General features: G+C 38.5%; 1 protein-coding gene and 2 pseudogenes across 7 annotated transcripts; 1 reads left to right on the forward strand and 2 right to left on the reverse strand.

The window, feature by feature from the left end:
* Nucleotides 1-195: 195 nt before the first annotated feature.
* LOC148337235 (uncharacterized) lies at nucleotides 196-17,919 on the forward strand. 5 transcript variants are annotated; one of them, XM_088295479.1, is made up of 4 exons: nucleotides 196-643; nucleotides 2,158-2,451; nucleotides 3,840-3,929; nucleotides 5,979-8,116. In XM_088295479.1, exons 1-4 carry the CDS (start codon nucleotides 520-522, stop codon nucleotides 6,638-6,640), a joined length of 1,170 nt encoding a protein of 389 aa, XP_088151605.1. In that variant the 5' UTR covers nucleotides 196-519; the 3' UTR covers nucleotides 6,641-8,116. The 5 variants fall into 5 exon arrangements, with proteins under 5 accessions (XP_088151605.1, XP_088151606.1, XP_088151602.1 ...); XM_088295480.1 differs by lacking the exons at nucleotides 3,840-3,929; nucleotides 5,979-8,116 and adding an exon at nucleotides 16,173-17,420 and having other exon boundaries at nucleotides 2,158-3,479; XM_088295478.1 differs by lacking the exons at nucleotides 196-643; nucleotides 2,158-2,451; nucleotides 3,840-3,929; nucleotides 5,979-8,116 and adding exons at nucleotides 14,271-14,515; nucleotides 14,767-14,870; nucleotides 15,727-17,919.
* Nucleotides 8,030-10,481, reverse strand: LOC148337236 (uncharacterized; annotated as a pseudogene). Its single transcript, XR_015843127.1, has 2 exons — nucleotides 10,071-10,481; nucleotides 8,030-9,261 (listed from the first exon to the last, which is right to left on the reverse strand). The product of XR_015843127.1 is annotated as an uncharacterized LOC148337236 (transcript).
* On the reverse strand, nucleotides 11,084-14,097 carry LOC148337237 (uncharacterized; annotated as a pseudogene). Its single transcript, XR_015843123.1, has 2 exons — nucleotides 13,545-14,097; nucleotides 11,084-13,015 (listed from the first exon to the last, which is right to left on the reverse strand). The product of XR_015843123.1 is annotated as an uncharacterized LOC148337237 (transcript).
* Nucleotides 17,920-18,012: the final 93 nt, after the last annotated feature.

The following is an 18,012-nucleotide window of genomic DNA, read 5'->3' on the forward strand; positions in this document are numbered from 1 at the left end:
GAGGAAGCGGAATTCATGACCCCTGCGGGAGTGCGATGACATCCACTTTCAGTATTAAGACTACTAACTTCAAAGGCTTTAATGTCCAAGAGGTTCGGCATGTGATCGCGTTGGGTGTTCAAATACGCAATTAAAAATTACGTGATTATTATAGTAAATTGCGTTCTACCCGGCGTCACGTCATAGAGACGCGCAAAGAATTCTGGGATATTTGTCCAAGTGGAGTTGCTGTACGACTACTGCTGCTGAACTATGAACGTTTTTTTTTTTCAATCTAACACAGCACGATCCTAATTTACCAACACCCACTGAATTATTACTGAATGCACAGAAGCCCCAACACAGGACGACACTACTAGATTGAAATTGTTCAATCTTCGTGCCCGGATAAACTCGCCTCTCGAATCCTTTCGAGCTAGTTTAGCTTGCTAACCGCTAACAAAGAGACGCGTTTGTTAGCATCACATAGCTAATCAGAGCTCAAGTGTGAGTGTAAAGTGTTGTTGTTATCCTGGGAAAATGTGTACACAAAAGACGGGGGACTATAAGGAGGAACTTTCTATAACGACAGAGGAAAACGAGCCACGACGTCTACAACTACATTCTGTTTGCCAGCAGCCTCGAGATGAGTTCCACAGAGCAGGTTAGTTCATTTAATGATTTTAAACGGCTAAATTGCATCTTCACAAATGTCGATGCATTAATAAAAATGTCATATTTGTGCAATATATTAGAACGATGGTCAAAGCATATAAAATTTTGGGTCTTTGCAGAGGCGGGGCTAGTCACGTATGTGCAAGTCATACATAAAGTTGAGTCTCAGTTACTATTGCAAAAATAAAGCAAGTCAAACAGAGTTTACAGCAGGACTGAAGTAGGGTAAAACATAAAATAAAATAGCCCTAGACTGGCGCCTCATAATTAGTGGAGCGCAAGCGTGATTTATGTTTGTGTCATCTGCAAATATCAGAAATCAGAAATCCCTTTATTGTTATTGTACTCAAGTGTGCAACGAGATTAGAGAGCTCCCCTCTCCAGTGCAATACAACAATAATTCAGATATATATATAAATTAGATAAATAAGAAAATAGTTAGTGCAATGGAAAATAATACTGGATAGGATATATAAAAACACATCACGTTGCTGTTCTGCAAGGTAAGGGTGGTCGTGTGTGTGTGTGAGAGTTTAGAAAGGAGATGGCTCTTGGAAAGAAACTGTTTCTCAGTCTATTAGTCCTTGATTTGATGCACCTGTAGCGCCTGCCAGAGGGCATCAGGTCGAACAGGTGTGAGTTCGGGTGGGTATTGTCTTTGACGATGTTGAGAGCCCTTCTGAGGCACTGGGCGGTGTAGACGTCCGACACGAAAGTCTTTTGGAGTCATTGGCTAAACCTAACAAGAAGTACGCCATTTTGATTTGCTTTGGAATTGTGGTCTTTTTTTTAACAAACTCTTAGAGAAATTATTTGATCGTCTTCAAACTGCATGTCTCATATAAAGATGTTTAAGATTAAAAGTTATTGAAAAACTTTTTATTTTGTCACCCAGTTTTCCAACAAAAAATGATGCTGTTTTTGAGGGTCTAAATTGGGATGAAAACTCAAACTTTTCTCACCCGTTTGGCCTGCCCAAAACACTCACATTTTATAGGTTTCTTTAAAATTTGTTCATAATGCCGTGTTTAAATTTTTAACAACCCCTGGTTGGACTGGGAGGCATATCTAATGCCCAAGACCTGCAATAAAAGTATTTTAACAGTTATACCCTAACCCTTGTCCTACATGCCAGTTCCCTAACATCTAAGTACTCCAATGTGGCCAGGGTTGCAACTCTAATTTTCTGTTGTATTTGTTATATTTATATATAAATGATTTTATGTTAAAATTTCTGTAGAGCTCTTTGTTACTGCTACAGCTTTTATGAAAGTGCTATAGAAATAAAGATATATTATAATTTGTTGTATAATTTGTTGGTTTTAGATTTAGTTTGGGTTTATTAACTTGTTTTTTTGTATTACTTGCCTGCAAGTTTAAAAAAAAACACCATAGTAAGTACTGTGTAATACAAAATCCAACAGAAATGTTTTTATTAAACATTTTAAAAACAACCATCCATCCACATATTAACCCATTCGTGTTTTGTCTTGCGTCCTGTAGATGTCATTGAAGATTTTCCCCCTGATCGACAGGAACCAGAGTACCTCCACATTAAAGAGGAAGAGGAGGAAGAACCCCTCTATGTTAAAAAGGAACAAGAATACGAGCCCCACTACAATATAGAAGAGGAGGAAGAGAAGCCAGAGAGCCCCCACATCAAAGAGGAGGAGGAAGACATCACCAATTTGCCATTGACTGTTGTTTATTTGGAGAGTGACAATGATGTCGAAGGTCAAAATGAGAAGAACAGAGGGGTGGAGCTTCGAAGCAGCTGCCAAAGGCTGACAACAGAAGGTAATGGAGACCACTGTAGAGGGTCACAAGCTGACAGCCTCTTTGCTCCACTATCAGATAGTGACGACATGGTGTCACAATCTGATGATGATGATGATGATGATGATGATGAAGACGATGAAGACGATTACAATGATGATGACTATGAAGATGAGGAAGATAATGATGATGATGACGATGAGGATGATGAATACTTAAAAGACGAAATGTCATGTCAGACTGACAAAAAACACTGGAAATGTTCAGAGTGTGGGAAAACATTAAGCACCAAGCAGGTTTTGAAAGAACACATGAGAATACACACTGGAGAGAAACCTTTTGCTTGCTCAGTTTGTGCGCAACGATTCTCCTTTCGGGAAAACTTAAAAATACACACAAGGACACACACTGCGGAGAAACCTTTTGAGTGTTCTTTTTGTGGTAAAAGATTTTCTCAAAAGACAAATTTAAAAAAACACACAAGAACCCACACAGAGGAGAAACCCTTTGTCTGTTCAGTTTGTGGTAAACAGTTTACTCAGAAGTCTAATTTAACAACCCACACAAGAACACACACTGGAGAAAAACCTTTTGCCTGTTTGCTTTGTGGTCAAAGATTTTCTGTGAGAGGAAACTTGCGAAGACATACAAGAACGCACACTGGGGAGAAACCTTTTATCTGCTCAGTTTGTGATCAAAGTTTCTCGACAAAGCCAAATTTAACCAGACACACAAGAAAACACACAGAAGAGAAACCTTTTGCCTGTTCATTTTGTGATGAAAGATTCACTTTACAGACCAGTTTAATTACACACACAAGAATGCACATGGGCCAAAAAACATTTGCTTGCTTAGTTTGTGATAAAAGATTCTCTGTCAGGGGAAACTTAACGAGACACGTAAGAACGCATACTGGCGAAAAACCCTTTACCTGCTCAGTTTGTGGTCAAAGAATGTCTACTAAGGCAAATTTAATAACGCACACAAGAAAACATACTGGGGAGAAACCATTCAGTTGCAGTGTTTGTGATAAAAGATTCTTAAGTAAGGCTTATGTTACGAGACACAAGTGTACTGGTGAAAACAGCAGTGATCAATGAACCTATAATTAGTCTGTGGTGAGCTGCAAAGGTGATTTGTGATCTTGGATAAAATACCATATATTTGATGTGAAGATGGCAGATCAATAAATCCATTATTTAAAAAAGAATGCTGTGGTGTACTGTATTGTTACTGTATTTTAGGGAGTGTTACTTTAGTCATAAGAAAAATGTCCATTCTCCCAACATGGCCTTGACTGTCATTTTAATTATGTTTTTTCTGCAATCTTTATAAATAGGCGTCTGCTTCTTCAAAGCTTTATTTTGACATTAAATCCTTGTTTTTGACATTGTGCTTTTTTTTTAAAGATGGAAATTATAGTTTGTATATTATCAACTCATCAAGCCAACCACCATTTACAACCCGGTTTCTGACCTCCTTGCCTGACCAAACAAATGGTGAGTAAATGCGTTGAAGCCCTGCAAAGACATTCAACTGTTTCAGATTTAAACAACTCAAACATTGGAATCTTTGAAAAATGACCCAAATACTTTTTAGGAATGTTCATAATGCCATATTTAAATACCAATCTGTAGTGCCCCGTAATGTTATATTATCTTTACCTGTATCTCTGGACTTTTGATATAATATAGTTTCTACACTAGTTATAAAATAAAACAATATAATGCAGCCTTCATAATATATTTCGCAGAAGGAAACAAACGTTACATTGTTGCAGTGAAAAAAAATGTCAGATTTTTGTCCTGTGAAGCAAAACGACAGACAGTTATTTTATTCTACAACACAAAGTTAGGGAAATCCATAAAATGTTTGCCTTTTGTCTTGACCAGGAAGACGTTCCTCTCTTGTTGCTGCTGCAAGGGTCTCTTGCGCCCTCCTTCTACTTTCTGTTATGAAGAAAGAATAGATTTTTTTTTTTATCATTTTGATTTGTGTTTTCACGAACTGAATGTAAAATGTTAAACCGCGTGCTTTGTCTTTTTTTTTAAACTCATTAGACTGTTTGCATGAGTATAAGTATGGGTAAGTATACCAATCACGCAATAATCTGATCCGTTTATTGTCACGAGGGAAATATGTTTATATATGTGCAGCGGTTTAAATAGTTAAATGACATATTTACGTGTTACTTGTGTTTTGTTTTTGTGATTGAAAAAATGCGTTATTTTTATTTAATTATTTTTTATTATTATTATTTTTGCGTCTTTGGCGTTTCACTATTTTGTTCTAGTGGACTCGCCTTACAACTTCCTCTGCTGAACTAATCGAAATGTTTACTTTACAACCCGCACTTAATATTTCGTCCCAAATTAAAATAGACGGTACTGGAGCTTGTACACGGTACGCCGATCTTCAAATTCCTGCAGTAAAACACCAGTTATTTAATCTTTGTATCGAGATAAACTCTCTTAATTAGCTGCCAACAAAGAGAGGCGTTTGCCAGCATTACGCAACGTTATGCAAAGACCAAGTAACGTGTTGAGATTATTGCGTGGAAATGTGCGAAGAAATTGTGAAAGAAGAGTACGAGGAGAAAATCTGTCGGACGAACGAGGAAAACAAGCGACAACTACGGGAGGAGGTTTTCAAGAAGAATCGCGTTGTGTCGCAGAGAGCAGGTTTGTTCGCCTTTACTTTTACTGGTTTAGTAACTAATTTCTACTCCACACTGCGTACGTTTTTTCCAAGACTTCGATATTAATCCCCTACAAATGTCACGATACCAATACTAAAAAAATTTAAATATCAGTAAGAGTTGTTGCCTCACAGACTCATTATTTAATCATGTAAATGGGTTTTTATTTATTATGTACACGCTCCATTTCAAATAGAATTAAGACACAATCATTTTTAAACTAATAAAATCATTCTCACAGCTGCAGACATTTAAAGACTTCTTTTAAAAAAACTTCACAGAAGAAAGATTTTTGTTACAAAATGCACACAATATTCACACATTGTTTTCCCTTTGATTTGTTTGTACACGTCATAATCGCCTCAGTGGGAAAAATGTCACATTTGCCTTTATTTTGATTACATTTCTGAACCAGAGCCATTTTTTAAGGTTTTCGTTTCCTGGAGCGTATTGTTTAATTTTTTTTGTTTGCTTTTATAAACTAACATAACGTCGTAGTCAACCATTAAATTAAATCTAACGTAGTTGTCATTAGTTGACTAATCTTTGCAGCTAGAGACTACATGCTTCACTATTTTCATCCATAGACAGGCCTATATGTATTATCATAAATTTTGTTAAGTAGTATTTTAGGTCCCATTATCTCTACACTGGTATGGAAAGTGGATCATATTTTAAGCGGCTGTCTCGGTTGCCCGTACTTTCTTGAATTTTGGCTGCTGAGCCTGAGACTACATACTTCCATTATTTAATCCACATGTAGGTCTACATGTATAATTAGGAATTTCATTAAGAATTACTTTAAATCAGGATCAGATTGCCAGATTGTTTGTCTTCATGTGTCCTGCAGATGTCAGTGATCCTCGTCATCCTGAGCAGCAGGAGTGGAGCCCCGAGGTGGAACAGCAAGAGCCAGAGCCCTCCCACATCAAAGGTGAAGAAGACCCAGAGCTGCCCAATGTTAAAAAAGAACAAATGCCACAGATACCCCACATTAAAGTAGAAGAAGAAGAGGATGAGGAGCAGGAGGAGGAGCAAAAGGAAGAGGAGGAACCCCATCCGAAAGAGGCGCAAGAGGCTGAAAGCACCACATCTCATCTGACTGGCATCAACTTGTCCAATTTCTCGAAAATGGATTACCAAACGAAACAGGATCTAATTAAGAGGGGTCGACCAACGCCTGAGTTTAAAGATCTGTTCCAAACATGCGGTTCAAAAGTAACCCGCTATTTTAAATGCGAGTGGTACATACGTAAGGACTGGCTGTGCGGCTGCCCTCGGCGAAACCGCCTGTTCTGTTTCCCCTGCTTGCTGTTCTCCACTTGTGAAAATATGTGGACAAAAACTGGATACTGGGACATAAAAAATTTACCAAGAAGCCTGAATAAACATGAAAGATCTACTTCTCACATCCATAGCCAAATTGCTTGGAAAACCTTCGGGACATCGAGGATCGATTTAGCTTTGGATGAGCAACAAAGACTTAAGTTAGCATTCACAATGCAAAGGTAAAAGAAAATCGTGAGCTTTTAAAATATCTCATCAATATAATCTGCTTCTTTGCTAAACGGGAGCTGACGTTACGTGGTCATGATGAAAATGCAAGCTGTTCTAATGGTGGCAAATATGTGCAACTTGTATATGCTTTTGCTGAGAAAGATGCCAAATTAGCAAGACTGTTGAAGGGATCTGCATTTTTATGCTTTTCAAACAGAATAGAGAAGGATTTAATTAATGCAATCACTGATGTTATCCTTAATGATATCAAGAAGGAGATGAATGCAGTGCCATTTGTTGCTGTAGAAGTAGATGAGACGATGGATGTCACCAACAAAGCGCACATATCAGAGTTCCCCAAAAATGATTCAAGTCGTGTTTGTTTCAAGCTGTTTAAGTGTCACTCCCATTCAACATTTACAGCAAGACCGACATAAGAAGCAGAACAGAATTAAATGGATAAGTAAACACAGAAATGTTTCACTAATCCAGTTATTTTGTAAAACTAAGACACCACAGAAGTTAGCATAGATATTACAGGAATCAACAGTACACCACCAAAAAACGCATTCATGTATTCTCTCTGCTCTTATTGTAGTTAGGGACATTCTTGGCCTTATTGTCTTGCCTTAGACTAAAGCTACATCCTGTAGAACTCAGTGCTGCCTACAATCGACATAAATCATTGTCCCAGAAGCATTGTGGCATGTTAAACGCCTTCCTACAAATTCACCTATTTCAGTGTCCATTTGTTTTTAATTATTAGTTGAGGAAAAGGGCTCTAGCAAATTTGCTTATGCAATGTATAAAGATAACGCTGCACCTATTGTGAAACATACAGAATGCTCAGTTATGTTCTGGGGCTGCTTTGCTAAAACAGAAAGATGGTGTCTTGAAACTGTGCTGGGTGAAAATCTTAAAAAAAATAAAATAAAATTAAAAAAAAAAACATTGAGACTATCAAACTATTCTGAAGTAGTCATTGTGAGTAAACTTTTTCTACTGCGGAGCTTGCCAATGACATGGCCAATACGTCATGTGACCACCCCAATGCTGATAAAGACTCTTTCAACTCCTCCCATACTCTTTCTCTCAGGCCCGGTAGCACTCATGGCGAGAAGAGCTATATATACGAAACATCAGCTGTTTAAATATTTGTAATTTATTTTGGATCACATATAAACTTTTCCATCTTGCCTCTGGGTCAAAGTTTCTTTATATATTTTTGAAAGCTTCATTTACCACTGATTTGACACATTTGTGTCTTTTAACCCGATCCTTACGAGAGAACCTTTTATCACACTGACTGCAACTGAATGGTTTTTCACCAGTGTGTATTCTTGTATGTTTTTCCAATATGCATCTTTGCGTGAAACTTTTACTACAAACTGAGCATGAAAACAGTTTCTCCCCAGTGTGCGTTCTTGTGTGTCGGACCAATCCTGTACGATCAATGAACGTTAAGTCGCAGACTGTGCAGGCAAAAGGTTTCTCGCCCGTGTGTGTTCTTGTGTGTCTTATCAAACATGTCTTCACGTGGAATCTCTTACCACAAACTGAACAGGCAAAAGGTTTCTCCCCATCGTGTGTTCTTGTGTGCCTTATTAAACATGTTTTCACAGTGAAACTTTTACCACAAACTGAGCAGACAAATGGCTTCTCCCCAGTGTGCGTTCTTGTGTGTATTCTTAAACTTCCCTTCAAAGAGAAACTTTTACCACAAACTGTACAGGTAAAAGGTTTTTCACCGGTGTGTGTTCTTGTGTGTGTTTTTAAATCTGCCTTTATACAGAATCTTTTATCACAAACTGAACAGGAAAAGCGTTTCTCCCCAGTATGGATTCGAGTGTGTTTTATCAAATATGAGCGTCTTCCAAAACTTAGGTTGCAGACGGAGCAGACAAAGGGTTTCTCTCCAGTATGAATTCTCATGTGATTTGTTAAGGTACTCTTATGGGTTACTTTCAGACCACAAAGTGAGCAAGAAAAAGGTTTTTCTTTAGTGTGCATCCGCATGTGTATGTTCAAATGTCCCTTATGAGCAAATCTTTTACCACAAACTGAGCAGGCAAAAGTCTTCTCCCGATTATGTGTTCTTGAGTGTCGTTTCAATGCTGACTTGTTGAAAAAAGTTTTGTCACAATGAGAGCATTTCACGTGTTTGTCATCAGCCTGACATGTCACATGACCTTTACTGTGTTCATCATTACCATCATCATCATCAGTGGCAGGAGAATGTGACACATCACTTTCTGACAGCGGAGCCACAAGGCCATCATCTTGGGATTCTCCACAGTCGTCTTTAACAGCTTTTTCATTATAATCATCATCATCTTCTTCTTCACACTTCACAATGACTGTCAATGGAAACTCTGTAATATCTAATTCCAGCTCTTCCTCTTTAATAAGAGGGGGCTCTGGCTCCTCTTCCCCTTTTGTATGGCGCGTCACCAGATCCTTTTCTTCTTTAACGTGTTCGGTCACCTCTCTGGGCTCCTCCTCTTTAAAGTGGCGTGGCTCTGGCACCTTTTCCTTTTTGAGGTAGCAGGGACCTTCCTCCTCCTGCTCCTCCTCCTCATCTTTAATGGAAGAAAAATCTGGCTCCTTCAGCTCTGGATGAACATATTCACTGGTATCTGCAAAACACAAGAAGCCAAACACATGGTCATACAATGCACCAGGAGGTGTTTGAAGGTTGCCAATTGCAAACTGGGGACAGGATGAGTGTAGATGCCAGATCTTGGTGGCACCAACACAAGGCTGCCACAATAATTTAGTGTAGTCCATAAACTTTATAATGGAATTTTTTGCATGGACAGTCATAAGCGTATCGTCTCCTGCAGGGGCGCCCAAGTCTGTTCCTCGAGAGCCCCTATCCGGCCTGTTTCAGGTGTATCCCTATTCCACACACACAATTCAAATAATCAGATCATTAGCAAGGTTCGCAAAAGCCTGATAACGATACTGATGAATTCACTCAGGTGTGTTACAGTCGAGATGCATCTAAAACAGGCTGTATAGGGGATCTCAAGAACTGGACTTGGGCACGCTTGGTCTAGTAAGTACATTTAGCCTTGTTTGTTTTAAGTGTACAATATTTTGTTTGTGTATGCCTTTATTTTGCTTTGCTCACTCTGCTGTTTAAAGCCAGGTTGCAATTGCAAATAAGAATTTGTTGTAGATCGAATTACTCGGAATAAAGGTAAAATAAAAAGAAATGAAATAAAATATCATATCTGAACCTGGGGACACCATCATATATAACATTTAAATAAACCTGTACATCTAGCACATCCACCTCTATTTATTATTTTCAAAAAGAGAAATCCCACGGCTGACATGAATGTCTGTCTCCAACACAATCTGGATTTTAGAAATTTACGCGATGAACACAGCTATGTTATTAAAAAATGAGACATTTTAGTAAACAAGTTAGTGAACAAACCTGCTCCGTGTAACACATCGTTAAGCTTCTTGAAAACAGCGTCCAGTCGTGGACGCTCGTTATCCTCTATTGTTACACAAGGATCCTCCTCGCACTCTTCTTTCAAAAATTTTGCACACATTTTTCAACGACAATCACAACACTTTACAGTCACACTTGATCTCTGCTTAGCTGGAGCAGACGACATGCGCGACTCTTTGTTAACGGCTAGCAAGCATAGCTAAGCTAGCTAGAGATGCGTTAAAGCGCAACGACAAACGTTTTTCAAAAAGGAAAAATTAGTTGATGTTTTACTCCGTGTAAGTCGTCATTGGAGTACTCTATCGAGGCCTCGGTAAATTCGGTGCTAATTCAGTTGAGTTATTAAGAGCAATACGTTTGGTTAACCAAGACGTATACGGAAGTAGAGCTACGGAAAAAGTTGTACGGCAACTGCACTTGGACAAACGCTCTAAAAGCGCCCAAAAAATGTTGATTGGTAATGAAATAAAAACAAAACAAACCTATGTATTGACGTCGGTCGGATGTAAGGATTGCGTAATTACTGTGTGGTGACACTAATGCACCAAGTTTGACGAACAAAAATCAACAATGTCGCTCGTGTATGTCCTCCCAAAACATGGATATACCATATACAGCACTTAATAGTCTTTAAAAACACGTTTGATGGCTTGTATGGCGTCTGTTGTGACGGGTGACGGACTCACCATACATAAGGGATCCATCGGGGACAAACTCTACTGCCCTATAATGCACTACGTGTTCAAACAGGTGAGTGAGCCAGCCGATTCATTTGGGGATTGCAGAATCATACGAGTATTATTAAATCTATGAGTTAATATTTGTAAAAAAATAAATAAATCACAAAATGAGTTCTGTCACTTATTCAGCAGTTTTGTGCCATCTTTGAATGGGACTTTTTTTTTGCACGAGATGCACAGGGAAAGAAAAATCAGTTTGGATATTTTTTACTTTCTTCAAACCCTTTGTTGTTGAAGAGTGGATATTTTATTTATATGCTTTTGAGCATTAAGATACAGTAAGATAGTTTTCTGTACATTGACTCAATAAAATAAAATAAATAGAAATGCACATTTTCCTGAATCAAAATAGCATTTTGTTATACATCTGGTTCGGAAGTGCGCCATCTTTACATCATTATGACAATCACTTTTCGAACTTATCACAGACAGTTTCTTCAGAATACTTAACGCTTCCCTGATGGCTGGTCTTCTCAGCACACTTGTATCTCTTGACAAGATCCTAAAATCTTTCACCAGAATCAGAACACGCGAAACGTTACTCCCTGGTGTGTGTTCTTGCATGCCTTGTTAAATACCTTTTCAGAGTGAATGTTTTACTACAAACTGAGCATACAAAAGGTTTATCTCCAGAATGTGTTCTTGTGTGCCGTAATAAGTCAGTTCTGAAAGTGAATCCTTTTGCACAAACCAAACATGTAAAAGGTTTCTCTCCAGTGTGTGTTCTTGTGTGCCTTGTTAAATCTGTCTTCATAGTGAATCTTGAACTACAAACTGAGCAGGTAAAAGGTTTGTCTCCAGTGTGCATTCTTGTGTGCCTTATTAAATCTGTCTTCATAGTGTATCGCTGACCACAAGTTGAGCACAAAAAGGGTTTCTCCCCAGTATGTGTTCTTGTATGTGTTGTCAAACTGCATCTCTGAGTGAATTTTTTACCGCAAACAGTGCATAAAAACGGTTTCTCGCCAGTGTGTGTTCTTGTGTGCCTCAGTAAATCTGTCTTCAGAGTGAATCTTTTACTACAAACTGAGCAGGCAAAATGTTTCTCTCCAGTGTGCGTTTTTGTGTGTGTTCTCAAATGTCCCTTAAGAGAGAAGCTTTTACCACAATCTGAGCAGAAAAACGGTTTCTCCCCAGTGTGCGTTCTTGTGTGCCTTATCAAATCTGTCTGCCGAGTGAATCTTTTACAACAAACTGAGCAGACAAAGGGTTTGTCACCAGTGTGAGTTTTTTTGTGTGCTCTTAAACTGCTCTTTCCAGAGAACCTTTGACCACAAAAAGTACATGCAAAAAGTTTGTCTCCAGTATGAGCTGTTGTGTGTCTTCTTAAATTTCTCTTTTCAGTGAATCTTTGACCACAAACTGAGCAAGCAAAAGGTTTATCTCCAGTGTGAGTAAGGATGTGTTTGGTTAAATTTCCTTTCTCTGAGAATCTCTGACCACAAACTGAGCAAGCAAAAGGCTTTTCCCCAGTGTGCGTTCTTGTGTGACTTATCAAACTTTTCTTTACAGAGAATCTTTTACTGCAAACTGAGCAAGCAAAAGGTTTTTCCCCCGTGTGTGTTCTTGTATGCCTTATTAAATCAGTCTTCAGGGTAAACTGTTTACCACAAACTAAGCAGGCAAAAAGTTTCACTCCAGTGTGTGTTCTTGTGTGTATTTTCAAACCCCATTTTGAACAAAATGTCTTCTCACACTGCAAGCATTTCCAGTGTCCCTTATCAGTGTGACATTTCATATTACTTTTAGACGGGTCATCATCAGTGTCAGGAGACTGTGACGTTATTTCGTCGCTGTCTGAAAGTGGAGCAAGGAGGCTGTCAACTTGTGATCCTCCACAGTGGTCTCCATCATCCTCTGTTACGTGTTGACATGAGCCACTACTTGGAAGCTCCGCCTCTCCCTTCTCCTGACTCTGACCTTCGTCATCACCATCATTCTTCAAATTGACAACAGTCAAATGAAACGTAGTAATATCAGCCTCGTGCTCTTCCTCCTTAACTTGAGACAGCTTTGCCTCCTCTTTTATGTTGGAGGGATCCAGCGCCACATCCTCTTCATTGTGAGGTGGCACTGGCTCCTCCTCTTCCTCTTTAATGTGCGGACCTTTTTTGTCTTCTTTCTCTATATCATAAGGCGACTCTTGCCTTCGTTGCTCAGGACAATGACATTTTACACTTACGTCTGCAGGACACAAGAATACAAACACTCAGGTTAGGTGACATCATTTTTCATGCTGTGACTATTGTGTATTATTGTTGACAAGTGGCATCTTGACTAAAAAATGTTCTGTGACAAAGCTTGTACTACAAATCACTAACAAATTAGTTTTCCCAATTGAAATAAATTTGATATGCAAATAATCTTTTCCGGATACCAAAAAAAAAATCAACTTTTGGGTACTTTTATTTTTCTATTGATGACTAATTGTTTGGTTGCAGCCAAACGCCACACAGCAATTCACCATTTATTATGTTCGCTATTAAATTACTTTACACGAGTCACACATAACGCACTGAACAGCGTCGACCTCCAGCATCTCGACCGCAAGCGTATCTAGTGCGTGATGATAATGACTTGATTGATATATTTTTGCCACGGAAACTTGAAATTTCAAGGTAAAAACTTGAGACTCGCTTGTGTTTTGCACACATACTATATCTGGAGATTAGTTGTACAAGTCTGAGAAGTACTGCATGGGTCGTATACAAACCTGCTCTGTTTGACAGATTTTGAACTTGCTTGAAAACAGCGTCCAGTCGTTCATGTTCTTGCTCGTTCTCCTCTTTTGCTCCACTGAATTCCTTCTTGTACTTTTCTTCTGTAGCACCTTTTACAAACATTTTCACACGATGATCACAAAAACTGATAGTTGCTTGGCATGTGGCGTTAACAAGGGCTTATTGTTAGCGGCTAGCAAGGTGAGATAAATTAAGATAGCTCGAGAACCTTCAACATAATCCAACGGGACGAGTTTATCCAGACACGTAGATAACCAGTTCAGCAGTGGTGAACGTACTGTGTCGACGCTTCAATTTGTTCAGTCCCAATTCTGGATGGAATATTTAATAAGGCTCGTATGGCCATGTAAACCGTACACGGAAATAAACCCATTTTGGAGAATGTACGGCAACGCCACTTAGACAAACTACATTTCCAGCTAGCGCGAGCTTATTTGCCAAAAGTCGTGCTCGATTTTATTTTATTTTTTTACTCACATAAAGATCACATCATTCCTAATTAATTGAAAACAATTGCAGAGTGTCTGGAAACGGGTTCTTTTCATTAGAATGCAATTTTGCCCCTCAATACTATTTATTGTTTTGCTTTTGCTCAGAACTTGTCCAATTTTAGAAAATAATTGATCACAATGAACAGGTGGTGTGTATTTGTTTGCTGTTATAAACAAACGGGAGTAAAGGATCATTATAGCTAATTCCGCAAATAAATACATGCAAATATTGGAGGGAGGTATTGAATTGTATTGCATCTCCTTGGAGACTAGCCGCTCGTGGATATAACATTCTAGGGGACGTTTTAAAATTTAAATGTGGCCCTTCGGCGCCTGAATTTACACTCAACTCATCATTTAGGCTTCAGCGCCCCATCGTGTTTCTTACTGTGCGGTCACAGATTGTCCAAGTGGAGGTACCGTACAAGTTCTGCTGCAGATCCGCATACGTGGTGATTACGGGCACTTCATAAAATAACTCTGTCTAGATTAGTGGTAAACATACTGAAGCTTCGATGCAGTATGTTAATGAAACAAAACAATACTATACAATTCACTGTGTCCGGAATTACTCGTCTCGGTGTACGATTGAGCTTTTCGGTCTAGCTTAGTTAGCTTGCTAGCCGCTAACAAAGAGACGCGTTTGAGTTTATCGCTTAAGATCAACTGTGAGGGTACATTGTTGTGTGGAAATGTGGGCAAGAATGACAGCAGAGTCCGTGGGGGAACTTTCTGGAGCAAAAGAGGACGACGAGCTCCAACGCCTTGACACTGTTTTGAAGATGACTCCAATTACGTTACATACAGGTTTGTTCACTTTTTAATTTTATTTCAGCCCCATTTATTTAAAAACAAAAACGATTTTATGTATGTGATCAGGTGGCAAAATTTGTCATTGATCTGTACATCAGTAGTGCGAGTCAACCAAATCATCAAATTTTGGGGTTGTGAACTGTAAAAATACATATTTTGTGTGATCTCAAACTCACTAAACCCTAGCCTCTAATAATAATGATATAGTGGCTGTGAATAAAGAGATTAGATTTGTCTTAAAAATAGCAAAATCTGACACTGTATACATTTTGTGAAGTGGTGTTGATTCTGTTTTATTATACCCGTTTTGCTGTTATACAGTTTTATCTGGGAATTGTTAAGGAAATGTGAAGTTACTCAACTGTGCAAGTGGTTGAGCAGAAATTTCAAGCTCTCTTTAACTCAACTTAACTCACTTAACACAATTTACCTCGAGGACCTGTGATTTTAACATATTCTTCCTTTCCTTTTGCAAAATTTACTTATGTCGGATGACCTTCATGGCGTAACCCTTTATCTGAGTTTGGGAGTGGACTGTCCCACTGTTGACTTGTGCCCCATTCAAGGTTATAACAGTAACCATTTGCTGCGTCTCATGTCCCTTGGATGCGCAATTAAAAAAAAAATTGTCCCTCCTATAAACCTTCACATGCTTTTCAACCATTTATACTTAATACTTGTGTTTTTATGCACTTTATAGTTTTGCCCAATAAATTCAATGAATATTAACTCTTATTAATTCTTATATTCACCTGGCTCGCGTGATAAACTTTTTTTATAAACATATATGAACATAAAGAATACATGACTATACTTTAGCAAACCATGTGTGTCTACATGTGTCCCGCAGACATCAGTGAAGAATATCTTTGTGCTGAGCAGCAGGAGCCAGAGCACCCCCACATTAAAGAGGAAAATGAGGCAAACGATCCTATCTACCTCAATGAGGAAGCGGATCCCAAGACACCTGACATTAAAGATGGAGATGAGCCTTGGGCTACTCAAATTAAATGGGAAGAGGTGCCAGGGCCCTCCTTAATTAAAGAGGAAGAGCAAGAGACTGATATCACCAACTTTCCATTGACTGTCATTGTCAAGAGTGAAGATGAAGATGATGAAGAATGGGATAGAGACCACTGTGGAGGATCACAATCAGACAAACTCTCTGCTCTACCATTAAATAGTGATGACATTACGTCACACAATCCTAAGACTGATGATGATGAAAATGAACATTCTAAAACTGACAGTAAGTGTTGGAAATGCTCGGAGTGTGGAAAAAACTATATTTCAAAGTATACTTTGAAAGTACACATGAGGATACACAGTGGGGAGAAACATTTTGCCTGCTCATTTTGTGGGAGAAGATTTCATATGAAGACAGATCTAATAAGGCACACAAGAACACATACTGGAGAGAAACCGTTTGTCTGCTTAGTTTGTGGTCAAAGATTCTCTTTCAGCATAAGTTTAATAAGACACAAAAGAACACACACTGGGGAAAAACCATTTTCTTGCTCTGTTTGTGGTAAGAAATTCTCTGAAAAGGGACATTTAAGAACACACACGAGAACTCACACTGGAGAGAAACCTTTTGCCTGCCCAGTGTGTGGTCAAAGATTCTCTGTAAAGGCAAGTTTAATTAACCATAATAAAATACACACTGGTGAGAAATCTTTTGTCTGCTCTGTTTGTGGTAAAAAATTCTCCATAAAGGAACATTTAATTCTACATACAGAAACACACATGGTAGATAAACCTTTTGCCTGCACAGTTTGTGGTCAAAGATTCACTCTGAAGGCAGATTCCGTAAGGCATACACGAGTACACACTGGGGAGAGGCAGTTTTCATGCTCCGTTTGTGGTAAAAGATTTGCTCAGAAGGGACATTTAGCAAGACACGCTAGAACACACACTGGTGAAAAACCATTCAGTTGTCGCGTGTGTGATAAAAGATTCTCTCGCAAAGATAATGTGAAGAAACATAAATGTGATGGTGAGGCGACCAGCAGTAAATGAAGACTTTAATTTCTCTGCTGAAGAAATTTGCTTTGTGGTCGCTGAAGCAGACACATTTACTGGTCTTTATCTCGAAAACACGTCACTCCATTTTCGCTCTCTGCTCAACATGCATACAACCATCCGTATTCTCTGTGACGCCTGTTTTATTAAAAATGTTTGTTCCCAAAGTCCACACTACTTGTACTGCCTCATCTCATTCATTCTAATATTCTAGTTGAAAAATTAGTGATGGAAACTATATATGATCTCTGCACCTGTTTATGGTCTTTTATGAACCTCTTATCCATCATGTTCTATATGCATGTAATGTAATGTATTATGTAAATATATAACTACAGAGCATTTTTTAAATATGTAACTATATTACATGTGTTTAAGTAGTGGCTTTAGTTTATTTTTTTCGTGCTCATGTGTGTTTGGGCCCCTGCACACAATTCATATTTGACCTTAACATCATGCACGATTCACTGCACCTTTTGCACTCATGTTTGGTGAACTGTTATATTATTCTATTTTGTTTTTTGTTGTATTGTTATGCATATCATTTGTTGACTGATGTTTGGTTGTTAGTAAATTATTATTTTGAAATAATATTCATTTTGGAGTTTTTTATTGCACAATACTTATTGTGACCCTTTTTAATCTTGCACCCAAGAAATACCACAATTAAAAAAAAAAAAATACAAACTACATTAAAACACATTACATTGTCAGAGTGATACAAGATCTGACTAGGGATTGGCCATATCCTTACTTTACACCATTTTTATTATTTATATCCCTCAATCCATTATTCAAGCCGCTTATTCTCACGAAGCCCGCGGGCGTGCTGGAGCCTATTCCAGCTGTCTTCGGGTAGTAGGCGGAGTACACTCTGAACTGGTTGCCATGCAGTCAATTGCAGGGCACACATGGACGAACAACCATTTACACTGACAATCATATCGAAGGACAATTTAAAGGGTTCAATCACCTACCATGTACATTTTTGGAATGTGGGAGGAAACTGGGGGGATCATGAACCAACCAACCTTCTCATTTGCGTCCTTTTCAGAGGTGTGAGGACCTTACATATGCTATATACAAGTATATACAGCCATGTTAAAAATTAATA

Source organism: Idiotropiscis lumnitzeri, chromosome 5, assembly GCF_059441095.1.
Source record: "Idiotropiscis lumnitzeri isolate Australia: NSW breed Sydney's pygmy pipehorse chromosome 5, RoL_Ilum_1.0, whole genome shotgun sequence".
Lineage (NCBI taxonomy): Eukaryota > Metazoa > Chordata > Actinopteri > Syngnathiformes > Syngnathidae > Idiotropiscis > Idiotropiscis lumnitzeri.

What these genes read in the sequence shown, in the direction of transcription:
- LOC148337235 (XM_088295480.1), top strand. Translation starts at nt 520, where the DNA reads ATGTGTACACAAAAGACGGGGGACTATAAGGAGGAACTTTCTATAACG. An exon ending in AGATGAGTTCCACAGAGCAG is followed by an intron (nt 644 to 2,157) that starts GTTAGTTCATTT and finishes TGCGTCCTGTAG; the next exon opens with ATGTCATTGAAGATTTTCCC. An exon ending in ATAAAAGATTCTTAAGTAAG is followed by an intron (nt 3,480 to 16,172) that starts GCTTATGTTACG and finishes TATATTTCAAAG; the next exon opens with TATACTTTGAAAGTACACAT.